Here is a 22729-nt window from a genome sequence, read left to right as displayed (position 1 = left end):
TTACAGAAGCCAAATTAACCTACAAACCACAAGGCAGTCACACGTGGTCATAGGGAGAACGTACAAACTCCACACAGACAGCACCCATCGTTGGGATCGAACCTGGGTCTCTGGCGCGGTGAAGCAATTTGCTCTACCACTGCACCGCTGTGCTGCCCTAAGCTGCAAATGGTATGTTGCTCTTCATTGAGAGTACATTTGAACATAGGAGCAGGAATGTCTTACTGCTTGGAAAATTGTTATAGGAGCAATCATTAATTGATTACATTTTACTGTTGTAGTAAAGTTGTCAAGCATGATTTCCATTTTGTAAAAATCCACATTCATTTGTCTGATCCTGTCAATATTTTCCAACAAATAGTTTCCAATAGTAAAGGCAAAAATACCCCAAAGGCAGTTATTTACAGGTGCCCAAACAGTAGCCAGGATACAGGATCCAAGTTACATCAGGAGATACAATTGTCATGTCAGAAAGGCAATGCTCTGGTGGTCATGGGAGAAATCAATATGCAGGTAGACTGGGAAAATCCGGTTGCTACTGGACCCCAAGAGAGGGAATTTGTAGGGTGTCTCTGAGGTGAATTCTTAGAGCAGCGTGTAGTGGAGCCTACCAGGGAAAAGGCGATTCTGGGTTTAGTGTTGTGTAATGAACCGGATTTGATAAAGGAACTCAAGGTAAAGGAACCATTAGGAGGAGGCGACCACAACATGATGTTTTAATTTGCAATTTGCGAGGGAGATGATGATATTGCAAAAGGGGACTACAGAGGCATGAGCTGGCCAAAGTTGACGGGTAAGGGACACTAGCAGGGATGGCGGTGGACCAGCAATGGCAAGAATTTCTGGGAATAATTCAGAAGACGCATGATCTTTTCATTCCAAAGAGGAAGAAAGATTCCAGGGGAAGAAAGAGGTGATCGTGGCTGACATGAAAAGTCATAGGCAGTATAAAACTAAAAGAGAAGGCATATGACATTGCAAAGATTAGTGGGAAGCAAGAGGATTGTGAAGCTCTTCAGGAACAACAGGAGGTAACTAAAAGGCAATATGGGGGAAAAAATGAAATACAAAGGTAAGCTGGCTAATAATATAAAAGTGGATAGCAAGAGTGTCTTCAATTATATAAAGAGTAAGAAAGAGGCATGTGCCGATGTTGAACCGCTGGAAAATAATGCAGGAGAAGTGATAATGGGGAATAAAGAAATGGCAAAGGAGTGAATAACTTTCTTGCATCAGTCATCACAGTGGAAGACACCAGCAACGTGCCTGAAATTCAAGCAAGTCGGTGGGTGGAAGTGAGTGGAGTGACTGTTACTAGGGAGAAGGTGCTTGGGAAGCTGAAAGGGCTGAAGGTGGATAGTTCACCTGGACCTGGTGGACTGCACCTTAGCGTTCTGAAAGAGATGGCTAGAGATTGTGGAGGAATTGATAGTGATATTTCAAGAATCACTAGAGTCAGGAGTGACAATAGACAATAGGTGCAGGAGTAGGCCATTTGGCGCTTCGAGCCAGCACTGCCATTCAATGTGATCATGGCTGATCATCCCCAATCAATTCCCCGTTCCTGCCTTCTCCCCATATCCCCTGACTCCACTATCTTTAAGAGCCCTATCTAGCTCTCCCTTGAAAGTATCCAGAGAACTGGCCTCCACTGCCCTCTGAGACACAGAATTCAACAGACTCACAACTCTCTGTGAGAAAAAGTGTTTCCTCATCTCCGTTCTAAATAGCTTACCCCTTATTCTTAAACTGTGGCCCCTGGTTCTGGACTCACCCAACATGGGGAACGTTTCCTGCCTCTGGAGTGTCCAAAGCCTTAATAATCTTATATGTTTCAATAAGAAATCCGCTCATCCTTATAAACTCCAGAGTGTACATGCCCAGCCACTCCATTCTCTCAGCATATGACAGTCCCGCCATCCTGGGAATTAACCTTGTAAACCTACGCCTGACTTCGGGGCTGGGGCGGCGGCCCAACTTCCGGCAGTGGCGACCTGACTTTGGAGCCTCGGAGGCTCTGCCGCCGGCCAGTGGACGACATTGTCGGGAGCTCGCAGGTCACATGTTGGTGACCTGTTTTTCCTGGACTGGAGGGCGGCAGCTTCGACCACCCCAGGTCGCGGAGTTTGAACCGGCCCGTTCGCGGAGCTCGGATTCAGCGGCAGGACTGACTTACTTACCATCACCCGGTGGGGTTACAACATCGGAAGCCTGGATCGCCTCAGCGCAGAGGGAGAACAAGGAGGGAAGAGACAAAGACTTTAAGACTTTTGCCTTCCATCTTAGTGAGGCGGTGCCTGGTGAACTCACTGTGGTGGATGTTAAATTTGTGTTTATTATGTTTTTTTATTTTATTTTGTTATTTTATTCTATATATGACTGCAAGGCACAACATTTCGTTCAGACCGAAAGGTCTGAATGACAATAAAGGATACTTTACTTTACTTTACGCTGCACTCCCTTAATAGCAAGAATGTCCTTCCTCAAATTAGGAGACCAAAACTGAACACAATACTCCAGGTGTGGTCTCACTAGGGCCGTATACAACTGCAGAAGGACCTCTTTGCTCCTATATTCAACTCCTCTCGTTATAAAGGCCAACATGCCTTTCACTTTCTTCACTGCCTGTTGTACCTGCATGCTTACTTTCATTGACTGATGACCAAGGACCCCCAGATCCCATTGTATTTCCCCTTTTCCCAACTTGACACTATTTAGATAGTAATCTGCTTTCCTGTTTTTGCTACCAAAGTGGATAACCTCACATTGATCCACATTAAACTGCATCTGCCATCTCACCCAACCTGGCCAAGTCACCCTGCATTCTCATAGCATCCTCCTCAGTTCACACTGCCACCCAGCTTTGTGTTATCTGCAAATTTGCTAATGTTACTTTGAATCCCTTCGTATAAATCATTATGTCTATTGTAAATAGCTGCGGTCCCAGCACCGAGCCTTGCGGTACCCCACTAGTCACTGTCTGCCATTCTGAAAGGGACCCGTTAGTCCATACTCTGTTTCCTGTCTGCCAAACAATTTTCTATCCATGTCAGCACTCTACTCCCAATACCATGTGCCCTAATTTTGCCCACTAATCTCCTATCTGTGACCTTATCAAATACTTTCTGAAAGTCCAGGTACACTACATCCACTGGCTCTCCCTTGTCCATTTTCCTAGTTACATCCTCAAAAAATTCCAGAAGATTAGTCAAGCATGATTTCCCCTTCGTAAATCCTACCAAACTCAGACCGATCTTGTTACTGCTGTCCAAATGTTAGAAACATAGAAATTAGGTGCAGGAGTAGGCCATTCGGCCCTTCGAGCCTGCACCGCCATTCAATATGATCATGGCTGATCATCCAACTCAGTATCCCGTACCTGCCTTCTCTCCATACCCCCTGATCCCCTTAGCCACAAGGGCCACATCTAACTCCCTCTTAAATATAGTAAATGTTCAGCTATCTCATCTTTTATAATTGACTCCATTATCTTCCCCACCACCACGTCAGGCTAACTGGTCTATAATTCTGTTTTCTCTCTCCCGCTTTCCTTAAAAAGTGGGATAACATTATTACCCTCGAATCCACAAGAACTGATCCTGAATATATCGAACATTGGAAAATTATCACCAATGCATCCACGATTTCTAGAGCCACTTCCTTAAGTACCCTGGGATGCAGACCATCAGGCCCTGGCGATTTATCAGACTTCAGTCCCATCAGCCTGCCCAACACCATTTCCTGCCTAATGTGGATTTCCTTCAGTTCCTCCGTCACCCCATATCCTCTGGCCACTTCTATAACAGGAAGATTGTTTGTGTCCTCCTTAGAGAAGACGAACCCAAAGTACCTGTTCAACTCATCTGCCAATTCCTTGTTCCCCATAATAAACTCACCTTTTTCAGTCTTCAGAGTGGTTCCAGATGATTGGAAAATTGCCAATATTACCCCGCTGCACAAAGCAAAATAGTGGGAACCATAGGCCAGTTAGTCTTACTTCGGTCGTTGATAAGATTTTAGAGTCCATTATAAAGGATTATACTAGTCCATTATACTACGAAGTTCACGTTAAAATTGGCCAAAGTCAGCATGGGTTTGTGAAGGGGAGGTCTTGCCTGACAAATTTGCTGGGCTTCTTTGAAGAAGTAAACAGCTGGACAAAGGAGTCAGTAGATGGTCTTTACCTTGATTTTCAGAAAGCCTTTGATAAGGTGCCACATGGGGATGCTGCTAAGGAAGATGAGAACCCATTGTATCAAAGGGTAGATACTAGCATGGATATCGGGTTGGCTGCATGGCAGCAGGCAAAGAGTGGTAATAAAGGGGGAGTTTTCTGATTGACTGCCAGTGACTAGCGGAGTTGCGCAGGGCTCGGTACTGGAGCCGCTGCTCATGTTGTTTATGAATGATTTGGACGAGGGGATTGAAGGCTTTGTGGCCAAATTTGCGGATGATACGAAATTAGGTGGAGGGACAGGTAGTGTAGAGAAAGCATGGACTCTGCAGAAGGACTTGGACAGGTTGGGAGAGTGGGCAGAGAAGAGGCAGATAGAATAGAGTGTAGCAAAGTGTGGAGACATGCATTTTGGAAGTAAGAATAAAGGCATAGATTATTTTTTAAATGCGGAGAGAATCCAGAAATTGGAGGTTTAAAGTGACTTGGGAGTGCTGGTGCAGATTCCCAAAAAGTTAATCTGCAAGGTAGTAAAGAAACCAAATGCAATGCTAGCATTTATTTCAAGAGGGCTTGTGTACAAAAACAGGGATGCAATGCTGAGGCTCTGTACGGTGCTGGTCAGGCTGCATTTGGAATATTGTGAGCAATTTTAGTCACCGTATCTGAGAAAGGATATGCTGGCTCTGTAGAGGGTCCAGAGGAGGTTTACAAGAATGATGGTTAACATATGATGAGCGTTTGACGGTACTGGGCCTATACTAGCTGGGGTTTAGAAGAATGAGGAGAAACGTACAGAATAGTGAAAGGCTTGGATAGAGTGGATATGGAGAGCATGTTTCCATTAGTAGGAGAGTCTAGGACTACAGGTCATACCCTCAGCATTGGACGTTATTTTAGGAAGGAGATGAGGAGGAATTTCTTTCGTCAGAGGTTGGTGAATTTGTGGAATTCTTTGCCACAGAAGGCTGTGGAGGTAAAGTCAGTGGATATATTTAAGGCAGAGATAGATAAGATTCTTGATTAGTACGGGATTCAGAGGTTATGGGGAGAAGGCAGGAAAATGGGGTAAGGAGGAAGAGATAGATCAGCCATAATTGAATGGCGGTGTAGACTTGATGGGCCAAAATGGCCTAATACTGCTCCTATCACGTATGATCTTATGAACTGAGACCACACTTTGTGTATTGCTGCATTTTTGGTCTCCTTATCTGTGGTAGGGCTGCCTACCTGTGAAGGGAGTGAAGTAAAGATTCATCAGATTATTTCCTGGATGGTAGGACTAATGGTGTAAGGGGAACTCATTGGAACATAGTATAATATCACAATGTTTAAGAAACATTTAGACATGGATAGGATAGTTTTAGAAGTATATGGGCCAAACGCATGCAGGTGGGACTAGTGTAGATGGGCCATGTTGTCGGTTTGGGCAAGTTGGGCCGAAGGGCATGTTTCCACACTATATAATTAGATGACAAGAAGGAGTATGGATGTTGCCAATGGTGAGGAATTTCAGAACAAGTTTTCACAACCTAATGGGGCGTATGCCTTTTACGACTGAGATAGAACATTCTTCAAAGAGCAATGGGTTTTATACCACAGAAGATAGCTTTGGCCTATTTCTTAAATATATTCAAGCATTCATTGTTTTAATGTCTAAGACAATCATAGGATGTGGGAGAAAGCAGAAACCGAGTACTGAATATGAAGGATCAACTATGATCTCATCAAATGGCCAAGCAGTCTCAAAGGGCCAAATGGTCTACCCCTATCTTTCTGTTAATACTGCACACATACTAAGAATGATAAATTTAGTCTGTCAAATTATTTGAAACCAAGTAGAGCAGAAAACATGAATTGGAAATCAAAATATTTATTTTTCAACATATCTGTGAAGTGAGGCTTTTATACAATATGAAAGAAAAGGAATTTAAAGCAAGGATTCAGCATAAGTAGAGAACAGAATTTATACATACAACATAAACCAAGTACCTCAGCAATTGGCACAAAAATGTTTTATAGCTTCAAATCTATATATATTTTTAAAAAATCCTAAAATGGCAAAGGTTTGGCAGAATTATTTTTAGTGTTTGAGGTTAATTTTGAGAGCAGTGTGTTTGAGCAGCAACTGTTATCTTCATAATGTTTAACTTTTACATGGAATATAATATGCCTTTATACTTCAAAAAGGAGCAATGCGTTATCTTGACCGAAGAGCAATTAAACCAAAGTATATTTTCATGACTAGTATTAAATTTCAAGCCAGTTGAACTATGATGTATAGAAACTTCATAATTTTATATTTTTGCAATTAATATCCTAACATCAAAATTATCAGATCAATAGTTTCAGTTCTCGTTAAATATACTGAAAGCTCTAATTCTTATACAATTTCATATAAACCTTTTAAAGCTCAGCTCATATAGTTTAATAAATCTCAAAATTTTACAAGTGTGCAACATACTTCAAAAATACAAGACTATTTGTTTTTAAAGATTCTCTTTTCTAATATAATTTGTAGAGCTATAAACAGTTTGCTTTTTTAATGTCACTAAAAAAACAAACATTTGTGTACAATTAAGAAAAAGGCATGTGCCTTCAGTCTGGTGACTGTTGAAACTATAAAGGCAGTGATTTCTTTCAACCTTATTCTCCAACCAAGACCAAAAATATCATGTGGGCACCCTCTGCAGACTAACGAAAGTAGTGCAGCACAAAATTGAGATGAACAAGCATAGGACAAGAAATTCTACTACAGGTGATGTTACTTTAAAGTCCAGTGATGTTATTTTAAAGACCAAACTACTTTAAGTCTGTTTGTCACTATTCAACATCTCACTTTGTACATGGTTTGCCTGACACGCTCTTACACTTTATCATGGACACAAACTAATTTGTTCAATGCCAAAAAATGTTTTGTGGTTCAATGCTTGTACTTATCAACACATGGATTCAGGATTCCTACATTGCAGAACTGCAGCCTAGAAATCACAGTCGTTATGAGAATAATTGCTAATTTCATCTGTGCAAATTTCCATGCTATTTTAGCAGAGGCATTCATTATTGGGGTGAAGCCTGAGTCAAGACAGTAGAGAAATGGCGTGCAAAAATCATAGAGGTATTTCCCCATTGTCCACCAACAGAAAGATTCAGAGCTTGCATTGCATAGTTCCATCAATACAGAAAGAAATATGGCATAAAGTCACAAGAGACTCATTCGTAAACCTTTGGCTGATTTTTAGCCCTCAGTTGAACAGACTTGACTTGTTCTATTTTTACCTTGACGTCAAAAGGCTTTTCAAAAAACGTAACCAGAACTGGTTCATTCAACAGCGATGCCAGTATCTGCTCAAAGGCAAAGGTCCATCCGACATCAGTCTGAGATTCCTGGGGTGTGTCTTCGCACTTGTCCGCTGTCTGGATCTCCTGGATGTCATCACCGCTTTGGCAACCTTGACTTGCAAATGATGCACCACGGATGGGGGAGCCTGGACTGTTCAACATTCTCCCCACTTCCTCCATGCGAAGCAAGAGGCTGGTGACGGTGGTTATAGCTCTGTAGAGGGCCTCCTCGTTGGGATCGCCGTGGAACAGATTATATAGCGTCTTGGAGAACTGAACAAATTGTGACTAGGGAATTAAGAAGATCATCAGACACATTAGCTTTCTTCAAAACGGGTTTCGTGGTCACATTAAGACTACTTTGATCTTAAAATTCTAGGTATTATTTGCAAAGGATGGAAAGAATGATGGCTCAAGGGAAAATGGCAAAACAGGAATCAGACAAGAAAAGACACAAAGTGCTGGAGTAACTCAGTGGGTCAGTCAGCATCTCTAGACGACATGCTGACATTTAGAGTAGGGATGCTTCATCAGAAGGGCCCAGACTGAAGTGTCGCCTATCCACGTCCTCTAGAGATGCTGCCTGACTCACTGACTGTGTTTTGTTTGTAAACCAGAATCTACAGTCACTTGTGTCTTGTCAACAAAATGTGTGAGAAGGAACCGCAGTTGCTTGTTTAAACAGAACATAGGCACAAAAAGCTGGAGTAACTCAGCAGAACAGGCAGCATCTCTGAAGAGAAGGAATGGGTGACGTTTCGGGTCCAGACCCTTCTTCAGACTGGTTAGGGGTTTTGTGTCTCGTGGAATTAGATGAGCATGGTCCACAGGGAAATTATATTTTTGCTTGGGGGGGTGAGGGGGCAACGGGGACGGGAGGAGGGAAACATGGCCTCAAAATTTGAAAAACAGAAATCTACTGAGAGGTTATTGTGTATTCTGATTCTATATCGGGCTTCCAGCATCTGTGTTAATCTGCACACACCTCATTTCCAGAATGAATTGAAGGCATGAACATTTCAGTTAAAATCCACCTTTTAGCATCAAAAATTCTGCTTTATCGTGCATCTTTCAAATACTCATTACATTTCAATGACAGCAGAGTTCGCTGTGAAAGGCCAAAATGCATTCTCCTGCAAGTTAACCTCTGGCATTTGGTGAAGACAAGGCTAGAGTTATAATTGCACATATATGCAAGGAATCTCCTCTGGTTGTTATTAGTTGTGAAAAGACAGACACTATTTAACAACCTGTGGAGATACGGACTAAATGGTCAACAAAATGGTGAATGGTACAATGAAGAAACCATATGATTTTTTGGGAGTCTTGTTCAATTTTACTGGCTGTGCTAAATTGAAATAACATGGACAGTTAACAGGGAATAACATGGATGAGAAATTGCCTGCAAATTTGTAGGATGGGACAGGATGGAAGCAAGAAACAAAAAAAATCAATGAAGGTCACATTTCTATCCAAGATAAAAGAAACACAGCATTGACATTTATTTCTCCCAGTCTTCCAGTCAAATTGCATGTGTCTAGATTTTGTGAAACACAAGGAATTACATTTCAACCTGATCTAAACTTATTGGATTTGAATTGCTTTGCAGCTAGGTGCACTATACTTCTCTACTCCAGCCTAACATACTAAAGACAACAATTTTTCCTGGGTAATACAAGCAGAGGGCAGCTTGGCCAGGATTTGAAGTGGTGCCAACACTCATTGAAGAGTGTACATGTTGAGTCATGACCTTCAGGAGAGCACAGACAGCCAACATGCCATCTGTCATCATTCAAGTTAGTGCAGATTCCGAATTTTGCTTAACCTTTGGTGGGACAGAATTGGCAGTGTGTCCAACATGCTGGTTAGACCACAGGCATTGGAGTGGTCATCAGTCTATGCTTGACATGAATTTGCAGTTTTTCTTTTCTATTTTGCAGATTTTTTTAAATTATACAAATTGGGCAATATTCTTAATTGTCATTAAAACATCAATATCCCCAGCATCTGGTTGCAAGGATACACTTCCCCATAGCATGTTGGAAACATATTTCCTCTTTGTAGCTTGTTTCAATTCTGGCACAGTTTCAACAATGGCACAGCAGTAGAGTTGCTGCCTTACAGCGCCAGGGACCCTGGTTCATTCCTCACGATGGGTATTGCCTCTACGGAGGTTGTACATTCTCACTGTGACCGCGTGGGTTTTCTCCAGTTGTTTCCCACATTCTAAAGACGCACAGATTTGTAGGTTAACTAGCTTTGGTTAAATTGTCTCGTGTATAGGATAGTGTTAATGTACGGGGTGATCGCTGGTGGGCTTGTTTACGTCTAAAGTCTAAAGTAAAGTCTATGGTGACAACATTCCACATTAAAAAAATCTTTCAGTGGGGAATAATAGAGGTAATGAGATAATTAGTCTAATCAGAATAATTCTATGGTGGTTGATAAGGGAGGAGGATGACAAAAAATACTGATCAAATTATAGATCATTCAGGTGATGAGACACAAAATTGTAGGTATCAATTATTTAAAAATGCTGGCTCTCTTTGTTCTACTTTACAAGTCCTCGTATAGTAACTATATTGACAGTGCATAGGAGAATTGAACACTACAAACTGCATTGATGACCACACTATTTACGCAAATTTAACTAAGTTCCTCAGTAAGATGCAGGTTGTAAACAGTGAAGGGAGAAAAGTTCTGATCAGCAGAGAAATGGGCATTTGGAAACATTTTAAAGGAGAATGAAAAGGCTTTGGTGAACGTGTCAAAGAATAGTGTGAAGAAAGCTAAGAAAGGGGTGACATCAGAGAGAGCACGTGATGAGTATTCAAGATCGTACATAGACCTGTAAAGCAGCACAAGAGTGTCAACATTTTTAAATGATTTAGTCCATTGTTACAAGTACTTCTTTATTTGCTCCTGAAGTTTAATTTAGTTTAGAGATACAGCTTGGAAACAGGCCCTTTGGCCCACCGAGTCCGCGCTGGTCAACAATCAACCTGTACACGAATGTTATCCTTCACACACACACACACTAGTGACAATTCATAATTTCACCGAAGCCAATTAACCTACAAACCTGCACGTCCAGAGCACCTTGAGAAAACCCACCCAATTCCATACTGACAGCACCTGTAGTCAGGATTGAACCTGGTTCTCTGGCACTGTAAGGTAGCAACTCCACCGCAGCGCCACTGTGCCGCCCTTGTACATTTCTTCTAATTCATTCATGGGGTCAACATCAGTGGAAAGGCCAATATTTAATTCACATCACCTAACAATCTCGAGAACATGATGTTGGCCCAAAGAATTTTATGTGGTGAATACACTCCAGTGCTCATCAGCATTTAGTAGTTTATTCGGCTGCCCCAGGAGGCAGCTGAGTCAAGCACAATGTTGTGCATCTGGAGACATACATCAGCCTGTTTGGGCAAAAACAACAGATTTCCTAAGGCATTAATGAGACTCACGGATTTATGTTTCAATTTTGTACTTACATGGTTATCTTTACTATTGTTTGTATTACGGGGTTCATATGATCAGGTCATGAACTAACTGCCATCCAAACTTGTTTCTAGATTGTTAGACCATTAGGTTTCTGGATTACTGCTTGTACAGCATTACTATGTGCCAACAAAACCTTTGCTTTTACAGTCATATTCTATTGGAAATATTTCACCTTCTACTGCATAAAGATCAGCCTGTTTCAATTTAGATGGAGCAAAATAAAATCACAGGATTAGTTACTCAGAGTCCCCTACATCATGAACATATCGTCTGTTCTGAATGAATAGTTACCAAAAGGGGGTATTTCAATAAGACTCCAATGCCAAGCTACAACTTCATGTGAATTAGTGCCAAGGAGTCTGTATCACCATTAAACACATTTGGTCCAACGCATGGCCAAAGACACCTCCTCAAACGGAGGTTTCCACAAAGATACTGGGACATCATGATACAAGTTGTTGATGGGACCATACCTGAAGCATTGTTTGCAATTCTGGCCCAGCTATAGGAAGGATATCACTAAGTTGCAAAAGGTGCAGATGAGATTCACCAAGATGTGACCAGGATCTACGGGCTTGAGCTATAGGGAGATATTGGAGGGGACCTTTTTCCCTTTGGAGCGTAGGATGCCGAGGGAGAATCTTATTGAATAATATAGAACCACGAGGGGCATAGATGAAATGAATGTTCACATTAATTTTCCCAAGGTGAAGGATCTTAAAACCAGAGAGCATAGGCTTAAGGTGAGAGGGGAAGAGGTTAACAAGGGACCTTAGATAACCTTCTCACTCAGAGGGTACTACATATCTGGAACAACTGCTAGAGAAAGCTAAAGAAGTGTATATGATTACAACTTTCAAAATACAATTGTACAGATACATAGATGGGAAGGGTTTTGAGGGTTATGGATCTAATGCGGGCAAATGCAGCCCACATGCCAAATGGATTAGCATGGACAATTTGAGTCTGTTTCCATGCTACATAGTTCAATAATTCTATGACTTTAATCCAACTGGCAATAATCACTCTGCTAGTATATTAGGCTGGATCATATGATATTTGCTACGGAGCTTCAGCTCACTGCAGTATATAGGCCAAGGCGTTCCTGGTTTTCATGCCTGCACACTACAGTGAAGAAATCGGAAGCAAACTGGAGGTCCATTGCGTCTCGCCTCCCACTGTACTCCTTGGCTCAGTGCTGTAATGGTGAGGGGGGTGGGCATGGCCCCAATCATTTGAATGAGGATTCTGATTGTAATTTAAAAATTAAATGTGAGAAAGTGCATTTTCCATTATTTTACTGAATGATTTTAATTATTTCATGTGGCGAAATATTTTCTTCCAATTATTGAAATGAATTTGAACACTTTAAACTCACTCTGAGAGCTATTAAAAAGCTGTCAAGGCTGACTGGGAGAGGATCCCTCGGATTCATGTCTTGAAACCTGGATGCCGTTTCCAGTCTGATTTGGCTCATGGAACATGGATTGTAGGGTGATTGGACCTGCAAGGCTGCCATATAGCAGGGACAAGAAGAGGCAGTGGGCTCTTGTAGTTCCGACGCGCAATCAATGAAATAATATAATGGATCCAAACCCAACCTGAACTAAATGCATTGTCCAACAACTTGTATTGGTTTGGGTTCTACAATATAGCAAGAAGTCTGAGGGTATTTCATCAGCGTTTAGTTCAACAAGATTTGACAAAGAACCTGGGGAGTGTTGTAAAGCAGAGGGATTTAGGAGTGTATACACATAGTTCCTTGAAAGTGGCCTCACAGGGAGATAGGGTAGTCAAGGTGGCTTTCGGCACATTGGCCTTCAATGGCTAGGATATTGAGTATAGCAATTGGAATGTTATGTTACAGCTGTACAAGACATTGGTGAGGTCTCAGTTGGAGTATTGTGTTGAGCTTTGGTCACTGCTACAGGAATGATGTTGTTAAGCTGGAAAGAGTGTAGAGTAGATTTACAAAGATGTTGCCAGCATTTAGGGATCTGAGCTACAGGGAAAGGTACTATAACAGCATTTAAAACACATTTGGCCAGGTACATGGACAGGAAAGGCTTAGATGGATATGGGCAAAACATAGGCAGGTAGGACGTGTAGATGGTGGACCTTGTTCGGCATGGGCAAGTTGGGCCAAAGGGTCTGTTTCCGTGCTGTATTACTCCACAACCACATATATCATTTCAGATATCCAAAAGCTGACTTATTTCACCAAGCTTTAAACAGTAAAGAGATGAGGAGAGGTAAAGACATTTGGGGGTAAGATTTCAGCTTGAAGTTAAGGCTTGAACAGGATTGTTAGAAGTGATCTCTCATCTAATAATCTAGAAAAAAAAACTCAATGTGGAAAGCCAGTTCCTAGTCTAACTTTCACTTGATAAATAACAAGGACATGTTTCAAACAAATGGCGAATTATATTGGATTGTAACCTGGTTTATCCTCGGCAGGGCTCGTATACTTTCTTCCTTCCGCACCAGCTCATCTTGCCATTGTTTCAAATATGTCTGGATATTAATTTTCCCTTTGTTACTTCCTGAGGTGATTAAAGAGGAATAAATAAACATTAACCAATGGAGACCATTTTAAAATGATGTAACTAAACTTTGGCACCTTGATTTCGCACACCAATTCCTGATCCACATGATGTAATATTGTCACAATGTCATTCTCTCCATTTCTCTCGTTATCCAGGTTGCTAGAATACTAATCCTAGCCTGATTCAGGTATAGACCTTCCTCAAGGTTCAGCTCTTACTTTCCCCAGCATTACTATCAGTATACCCCAAATTGAAACCACTTCTGCACACTAATATTTAAACCGCACATTTATTTCTCTAATCTTATTAGCACTATGCCAATCCGAATAGGGTAACAATCTAGAGATTATTAACTGCGGCATTCTGCCTCTTAATATGGTTCCCGGCTCCTCATGTGTACCTTCATGTACCCTGATTACTGTATCCTCTCCAACTGCAGGTCACTCACCAGCCTAGGGTTGATACTCCACAAACTGGCAATGAGCATTCAAGAAAACTTTCTGAATGCCTGTTCTTTGTGGCAGATGACAATGTCAATCCCTCACTATACTGAACAAAAAGCAAACTGCTGGAGGAACTCTGCGGGTCAGACAACATCTGGGGAGGGAGGTGGACAGAGGATGTTCCGGATGTTCAGTTTGAAGAAAGGTGCTGCCGTCAGGCTATTTCCCCACCACAGATGCCGCCTGACCCACCAAATTCCTCTGGCATTTTGTCTTTAGAAACATAGAAAATACGTGCGGGAGTAAGCCATTCGCCCCCTTGAGCCAGCGCCGCCATTCAATAAGATCATGGCTGATCATCCAAAATCAATACCACGTTCCTGCTTTCTCCCCATATCCTTTGATTCCATTAGCCCTAAGAGCTGCATCTAACTCTCTCTAGAAAACATCCAGTGAATTGGCCTCCACTGCCTACTGTGGCAGAGAATTCCACAGATTCACAACTCTCTGGGTGAAAATCTTTTTCCTCATTTCAGTCCTAAATGGCTTACCCCTTATTCTTAAACTGTGACCCCTGGTTCTGGACTCCCCCAACATCAGGACCATTTCTCCTGCATCTAGCCTGTCTAATACCTTAAGAATTTTATTGTTTCTATGAGATCCCCTCATCCTAAATTCCAGTGACTATAAGCCCAACCGATATATTATTTCATTTTGCTCAAGATTTTAAAACCTGCAGTGTATTGTGTCTCTTGTTTGCTATAGTTCCTTATTCCCAATGTAAATAAGCAGCCATTTACAATCCACATGTAAAATCCACAGAACTGAAGAAAATAAAAAGTACAAACCGTTAAGCTCATCCCCACGAGTCACAGCTTCATCAAAAAGTTGTGGGTGTTTTGAAGCGGAGGGAATTACCCCTTCGTCTTCAGTAAAGGCTGCAAGTAAAAGATTAGCAAAGTCAAATCATAGCCATAATTAACTATGAAAAAATAACTTATTCTTCCTCCTGAGGACATTTCAAAGTATTTCACGGATGATGGATTACTGAAGTGTTGTCATTGTTTAATTCAATAACCACCCTGGTCAATTTACACTGTGCAAGATTTTACAAACACTGTATATGACATGTAACAAGTTAACTTGTTTTGGTGGGATTGGCCAAGGGGCAGCTGTTCAAATACGGCAATGGAATCACTTACACATTCTCCAAAGACAGATGCAGTCTCAGCCTTGTATCTCAGCCAAAAAACTGCACCCTAGTAACGCCTCAGTCCCTTTGTGTGGACTGAAAGGCTTAACTTATTTTGCCAAGTCAATCCAGCCTGCAGTGAGGAACAGGCAAAACCACGGTGCATCTTTGCCTCCCAACTAAACTGAAAGGTTGATATTCAAGCCAGTTGCATCACTGTTGAGTTGGATACTATGCAAAAATAGGGCATTTTGCTTCTGTTATCTCCAAAAAATTTATGAATAAACAATGAGCCCTTCTACTGAAAAATGACAGAACTGGAGTAACAGACAGTTTTTTCGTGTCTTTTTCTGTACAAATCAGGCCAAACATGTTAATCCTAGCCAAACTGGAGAGACCAGGACACTAAAATTGAGTAAAGGCTGCTAGGTCATTTGGTCAATTTAAAAGTGCTCTCTGTAGAAATGGGCCAAGCTGCAGAATGGTGCCAGTTTGTCTACAGCCGAGATCAGAGTTGCAGGAAGAGAATGGGAACATCTGCAGACCCCGTCAATTAGGTGCAAAATGCATAGAATGGATTGGATGAATGCAAACCAGACATACACATTGTAAATAATGTTGCAAAGCTTTACTTTGCTGGATGTTGATTGGATTAAGTATTGCGCCTTGTCTGGTTTTCTTGCATATCAGGGCACATGTTGTGATGTTCGTTTCCTCTGAGAAACACAGTTTTAATACAATGTATTAGCCACTGTATTATTGTACGGGGTTAATCGATATCTGTTATTGGATTGTAAAGAGACCACCCCCATGTGGTTCGGCCCCTCGAAGTCCGGGGACCTATAAAAGTCCGCTACCACGAGGTCCTGTGTCGATCTTCTGGGAGAGCGCTTGGGACTGCATGACTTCTGGAGTGTCTTTGCTTGAACGAGGCCAAGAGGGCTTGATCAGGCAGATACGAGGATCGAACCCGCGGTGGTTAGGCACAGTAGTGGGAACTGTAATTGTGTTTTGTCAAAATAAAGTTTAGATGCGCAAGTGCTTGACTCGGTGATTTTTGACTGAAACTAGATTGGGGGGGGGGGGGGGGGTAGCTTAGAACGTGCAATTTACAAACACAGGCAGGTGTAGATGGGACATGCTGGTTGGTGTGGGCAAGTTCGGCCTGCTTCCATGTTTTTTGACCCTATCTGCAGTTCTTTGTATCGCTCACATCCTTTCTATTGACTTGTATTTCACCTCCAAAATAATTTGACCATTTGTTTGCCACTCTTGGGCCATGAAATTTGCCACATCCAAGTCAATTCTGTGAATGATTTTCAAGAGTCTGTTCACAACTCTACCCTTCAGCATAATGCTATGGTAATTATATGCTGCTGCATTCTTAAATAGGAACTGCCTATTAAGTATGAAATGATAGATCTTTACTAATATAAACTGATATCAACCCTAATTACTCAAAGTGAAATATAATCTTCTCGGGTTGAGAACATTATTCGTTGCATTTAATTTTGTAATACTCAAGTGCATTTCAGTAATTACTTGATTTACCTGGCGGAATATGTAATTTAAAAAGTAATTTCAGTTTGTCTGTAAATGATCCATTGTACATCACATCTGCAATAGAACAGAATTAGCAAATGCATTACTCGATGACCTCAAAACCTTTTCACATTTTAATTAAAGATTTAACACCAGAATAATGATAAACCGTTTTGCATTAAAATAAATCATTTGTGGGACATGAACATTGCCAGTAGTACCAGCAGTTAGTGCCCATCTCTGAATCATCACCTAAAGGGTGCAGTTAAGAGTCAATCACATTTTAAGCAGTGCAAGGGTGGAAACACCTACAGTGTTTTCACCCTACTTCATAATACACCTGCATGGGGTGCCCAAAATCAACATTACTTCTAAGACGATTCAATCTAAAGATAAAATAGAATTTAGACTTTAGAGATACAGCGCAGAAACCGGCCCTTCGGCCCATCAAGTCCGCACAGATCAGTGACTAACCGATCACCGATCAGCGCACTAACACTATCCTGCACACTAGAGAAAATTTACAATTTTACCGAAGTAAATGAACCTTTAAATCAGTACATCTTTTGAGTGTGGGTGGAAACTGGAGCATCAGGAGAAAACCCACGCGGCTAAAAAGGGAACGTACAAACTCCGTACATACAGCACCCGTAATCCGATCGAATTGCTGTAAGGCAGCAATTCTACCGTTGTGCCACTGTGCCGACCCTCAGACTTGAAAGACACTTAGACAAGTACACGGATAGGAAAGTTTAGAGGGATTTGAGGCAAATGGGACTAGCTTAGATGGGGCATCTTGGTCAGCATGGATGACCATTTCCATGCTGTATGACTCTAAATAAATCAGAAGGGATGAGGCACGGCAATGCAATTAAGTGAAAATAGAACATGAACTATTTTCTTAACATTGCTTCAAACATCTTTAAAATCAACCAGACCAACATTTGAATTGACCCGGCATTCACAGACTTTAGAGGAAAACATCTATTGTTCATGGGGTGTTTCCAGATATAAATTGTGTTATTATGTCCCCTTGCCCTGCACTCTTCTAGTTAAGAGTAGTTCTGAATTTATCTTAAAAATCATGTAACACAAAAATAATAAGGAGTAGCCATTTAGAACGGAGACGAGGAAACACTTTTTCACACAGACAGTTGTGGGTCTGTAGAATTCTCTGCCTCAGAGGGTGGTGGAGGCAGGTTCTCTGGATACTTTCAAGAGAGAGCTAGATAGGGCTCTTAAAGAGAGCGGAGTCAGGGGATATGGGGAGAAGGCAAGAACGGGATACTGATTGGGGATGATCAGCCATGATCACACTGAATGGCAGTGCTGGCTCGAAGGGCCGAATGGCCTACTGCTGCACCTATTGTCTATATAAAACACAAATTACTGGAGTAACTCAACGGGTCTGCTTGCAGTAAATGTTGCCTGAACCCATTGAGTTACTCCAGCACTTTGGGTTTTTTTGTTGGTGAGCCAGAGTCTGCAGTTCCTTGTGTCTCCAATCATGTTGCACACCTTGAGTACGTCAGTGCCCAAAATATAAAAACAGCAAATTTCAGCAATCAATCTTCACAATAGAAGGCTAGTAACTGTGGGCTAAAGGCACTGTAACTCGAGTTAGAGAGCAACTCATTGCCACCAGTATCCATATTGTATCTTAACCTGCAACCACTTGTTTGGTGCATTGTTGGGAGATGTGTAGGGTCAGAAGTGAGGCACACACTAACAACGTCACTGAATACAAATATGAACGTAAACTCAGAATGTATTCAAGCTCCCACTGTTAAATGGCACAAGCGCAAATGTCATTTGACTGAGACTAACAATGCTCCTTCTCGAAAGAAGAGGTGCTGATAAAACCCAACCTGCTCTGCACGACTCAACAGTAGCAGCATATTCTAGTATCGGATATTTAAAGATAAAACAGGTGAGACACCCATGCTAATTTTGCAAAGAAATCAAAAATCTACTGAATAAATCATACTTCTTTGTGGAGTGTCCCATGATTGCTGGTTCAAATACTTTAGCTTTAACTATTTAAAGCAGTATGAATAGTTGTGCTTTAAATTAGGATGGCACAGTGGCACAACGGAGGGCGGCACAATGTCACAGTGGTAGAGTTGCTGCCTTGCAGCACTAGAGTCTGCAGTTCCATCCTGATTACTGGTGCTGTCTGTATGGAGTTTGCACATTCTCCCCGTGACCACATGGGTTTTCTCTGGGTGCTCCGGTTTCCTCTCACATTCCAAAGATGTGCAGGTTTATAGGTTAATTGGTTTCTGTAAAATTTGTCCCTAGTTTGTAGGATACAACCAGTGTACGGGTGTTTGTTGGTCAACGGGAACTCAGTGGGCTAAAGGGTTTGTTTCTACACTGTATCTCCAAATTAAACTAAATTACTTGAGATCCCAAATTGCACACGCCCTTTGATTGCACATGGTGATTTACATTTTGTTCTAAATCAGAAGCTCTAAAAAAGATGATCACGATTTGAAAAATTGAAGTGTATTACCTAGGACAGACGCAAATTCCTTGAAATTGATGAGACTCTCAGAATTTTCATCCAGAAGCCGAAAACTCCACTTTGCTAATGAATCTACATTTGCAGAATGTGACCACGGACTCAAGTGCTTGAACAGCCTGCAGTACTGCTTACTGTCGATCTGATACTGCTCTAGATATGGTAGACTGGAGTCGTGATGTTTGAGCGCTGGACTGTGTGGAATCCAGTAGCAGCTCAGGAAATGCTCCCGCTGCAAAAAGGAAAAATATTTAAGGCTGAGATCAAAAACGATTACTCCAGTCAGGGTCTCGACCTGAAACGTCGCCTATTCCTCGTCTCCATAGATGCTGCCTCACCCGCAGAGTTTCTCCAGCATTTTTCGTTTACTCTCGATTTTTCCAGCATCTGCAGTTCTTTCTTAAACACTCCAGTCACAATGAACACTGCTAGATAAGTTTAATAATAATAATATAATAATAATAATAATTATTATTTCTTAGAAGATGTTGCACTAAACTCACAAGATGTTCTGCACATCTACTGAAAAGGAGCCAGTAATAATAATAATGGCATTTCAGAGATATAACCAAATTATTAAAATGTCATGATGCACTGCTTAATCTAAATATGATTTATAGCTCAAGAGAATATTATTCAAATACTGCTTAATGAACTGTTAAATGTTTAGGGACGTTAAATGCACAAATATGTCATGTTGATGAGAACAATACTAAATTAAATAAAACAACAAAATATCATTACCTGTATTAAACACAGAAAACTGAAAACAATAGGCAATTTCAAATTTTGTAATCTCCAATTTCTCAGATTTGATATGTTCAACTGCAAATTCCTGGTAGTTGCATTTTACATATTTATTTTATTCATATTTCTAGCATTCACAGTATTTTGTTATTGTGTGTATGGCATGGTTCCCAATAGTAGCGTACTTGATTACAAGTGATATATACACAGCACTGCTTCTCGAAGGGTCACCGTGTCTACACGGTATTGTGCCTCATTGTAACACAAGGTAGCCACATAGATCCTCGAGTCCATTCCACCAGTTATGCGGGCCTCTCTTAAAACTACAGATGACTCAATAAACCACATGCCCAGGCATCTCAAAATATTAGAATGACTAAATGGAAGGAAATCATAAATGGAAATTAAGAAGTCCACACTGGAAACCAGTTATCAGCATCGACTGTACGCATGCAATCCATTGGCTTTATTGCTGAAGATATCAGCCACAAATTAACAAATACAAACAAAATGTGAATGTGGTGCAATTCTGCTCTTCATTAATCGTCATTAATAGCCTTCCTACAAATTAAATTTCCTCCGCCTGGTATTTCTAGAACTTGGGTTCACTGCATTAATGCAAGGTATAGGATTTTGAGAACAGATGAGGATATACCTATATATATTTTTTGTGTGGAGAGCAGTGAACCTTTGCAATTCTCTTCCCAAAAAGCTCATGAAAGCTCAAAGTTTATTCAAAACATAAATTTTGATACAAAAGAGATTTGGCATAGGAAAGTGACACAGGGATAAAATAACACAAAGTGCTGGAGTAACTCGGCAGGTCAGGCAGCATCTCTGGAAGACATGGAAATTCTTGAAATTTTGGGTCAGGAACCTTCTTGAGTTTGAAGAAGGATCCTGACCTGCAAAGCCACCTATCCTTGTCCCCCAGAGATGCTACCTGGCCGATTATTCCAGCACTTTGTATTCTATGTTAGATTCTGGCATCTACAGTTTCTGGTGTCTGCATGAAGGTAAAAGACCTTGTTGAATGGCAGAAAATGCAAGAGGGGCCCACTCCTCTTGCTATTTCTTGTATTTTTAGTAGTACATGCACTTAAAGCATTTATAAGACAACACTTCCTAAAATTATGCAAAAAGTTTGAAATTTAACCTTTCAAAAGTCTGCATTGCAAAATTACATCTTAAGTACTAAAATTCACCCTTACGCAAAGGCTTATTATTTCAACTTTGGTCAATCTTGGTGTCAACAAAGGTACAAATGGAAGCTTCTACTTCAACTGCTGCATCAAAACAAATACCCCCGCTGCAGAGTACAGGAGTATGAGCTGAGGGACGCCCCGACACCAAGGCTCTGTGGGGGAGGGCGACAGTCTAGAGTCCTTCCGCTGCTGGACATGGGGGGCAGGGTGTGGGAGGGACGCACCTCAAAATAAGGGAAGAGATTCCACGCCAGTGGGCCACATGAGGTGTGAGGTAAACTTGTGATTTGGGGAAATAGTATTGTATGTATGTATAGCCTCCAAAAATATCGGATGGAGTTTTTGTAAGGATCATGTATTGTATATATTTATTTCTCGAATAAAGTCTACTTTGAAATAAAATAAAAAATACAAATACCAAGGGTCCCTGTAACAATTTATTGCGAACAGCTCCATCACGGAGGACTCTGTGATTTACGGACTGTTCCCAGGGACACATTCATAGACGGACATCAAGTGCTGCCGGTGAAAGACACCCTTTGGTCTGCCCAAACCTTGTTGACCTCCCAGTAGAGCGAGATGTCCGTCAGGGAATGTTGCTGACTGGCCCGCTGCAGACTGCAGGAGTACATGCTGAGGGACGCACTGAAGCTCGGTGCAGCCAACGCCAAGGTTCTATGGGGGAAGGCGAGAGTCTAGAGTCCTTCCGCCGCTGGACATGGGGGCAGGGTGTGGTGGAGACGCCCCTCAAAATAAGGGAAGGGATTTCACACCAGGGGGCTACATGGGAAGCAAGGGTGTGGGGTAAAATTGTGTGATTTGGGTAAACAGTATTGAATATATTTATAGCCTCCGAAAATGTTGGATTAAATTTTTTTACGCAGTTCCTGTATTATTGATTTACTTGATCATTAGTCTATTTTGAATTTTTTTTACCCAAAGTAAGCAAGTTACTTTCTTTTGGAACCAAGAAAGAAATAATTTATGGTACCAAACCAAGAAAGGAAATATTATGGCAGACAAAAAGCTCGATGGAGGGAACAAAGAGGAACGATAGTTAAGGATGTGAAAAAATTAAGACAAAGAATTAAAGAGCTTAGAATTTTTGCATCTAAAGGAACAATAATCGAAGATGGAGAAGAAATACATTAAAATAATGGACACTTGAGAAGGGCGTTTCTGTACAGAAACATTTCAAGGAGTTTCAGAGAACATAGAACAGTAGAATACAAGAACAGGCTCTTTGGCGCACAATGTCCATGCCAAAAATGATGGCAGATTAAATTAATTTCCTCTGCCTGCACATGTTCCATATGCCTCCATTCCCTGTATATCCATGCGCTTATCCAAAAGTCTATTAAATACCACTATCGTGTCTGCCTCCACCACCACCCTGGCAGCATGTTCCACACACCCACCACTTTCTGTGTAAAATAAATTGCCCCACACATCTCCTTTAACGTTTTCCCCTCACACCTTAAAGCTATGCCTTCTAGTCTTTTGA

At 41.3% G+C, this 22729-nt stretch overlaps 1 protein-coding gene across 1 annotated transcript in view; it reads right to left on the bottom strand.

The window, feature by feature from the left end:
- Window positions 1–6031: 6031 nt before the first annotated feature.
- Window positions 6032–22729, bottom strand: part of tbc1d8b (TBC1 domain family member 8B) — a 69420-nt gene continuing 52722 nt past the window's right edge. The window contains exons 16-20 of the mRNA XM_055643396.1: window positions 19265–19505; window positions 16759–16824; window positions 14864–14953; window positions 13466–13569; window positions 6032–7804 (exon numbers count right to left, since the gene is read on the bottom strand). Of these exons, the coding sequence (XP_055499371.1) occupies window positions 7388–7804; window positions 13466–13569; window positions 14864–14953; window positions 16759–16824; window positions 19265–19505 (918 nt within the window). The 3' untranslated portion in view covers window positions 6032–7387. The remainder of the gene's footprint in view (window positions 7805–13465; window positions 13570–14863; window positions 14954–16758; window positions 16825–19264; window positions 19506–22729) is intronic.

This window comes from Leucoraja erinacea, chromosome 12, assembly GCF_028641065.1.
Source record: "Leucoraja erinacea ecotype New England chromosome 12, Leri_hhj_1, whole genome shotgun sequence".
Classification (NCBI taxonomy): Eukaryota; Metazoa; Chordata; class Chondrichthyes; order Rajiformes; family Rajidae; genus Leucoraja; species Leucoraja erinaceus.
This window is presented reverse-complemented; position numbering and strand designations above follow the sequence as displayed.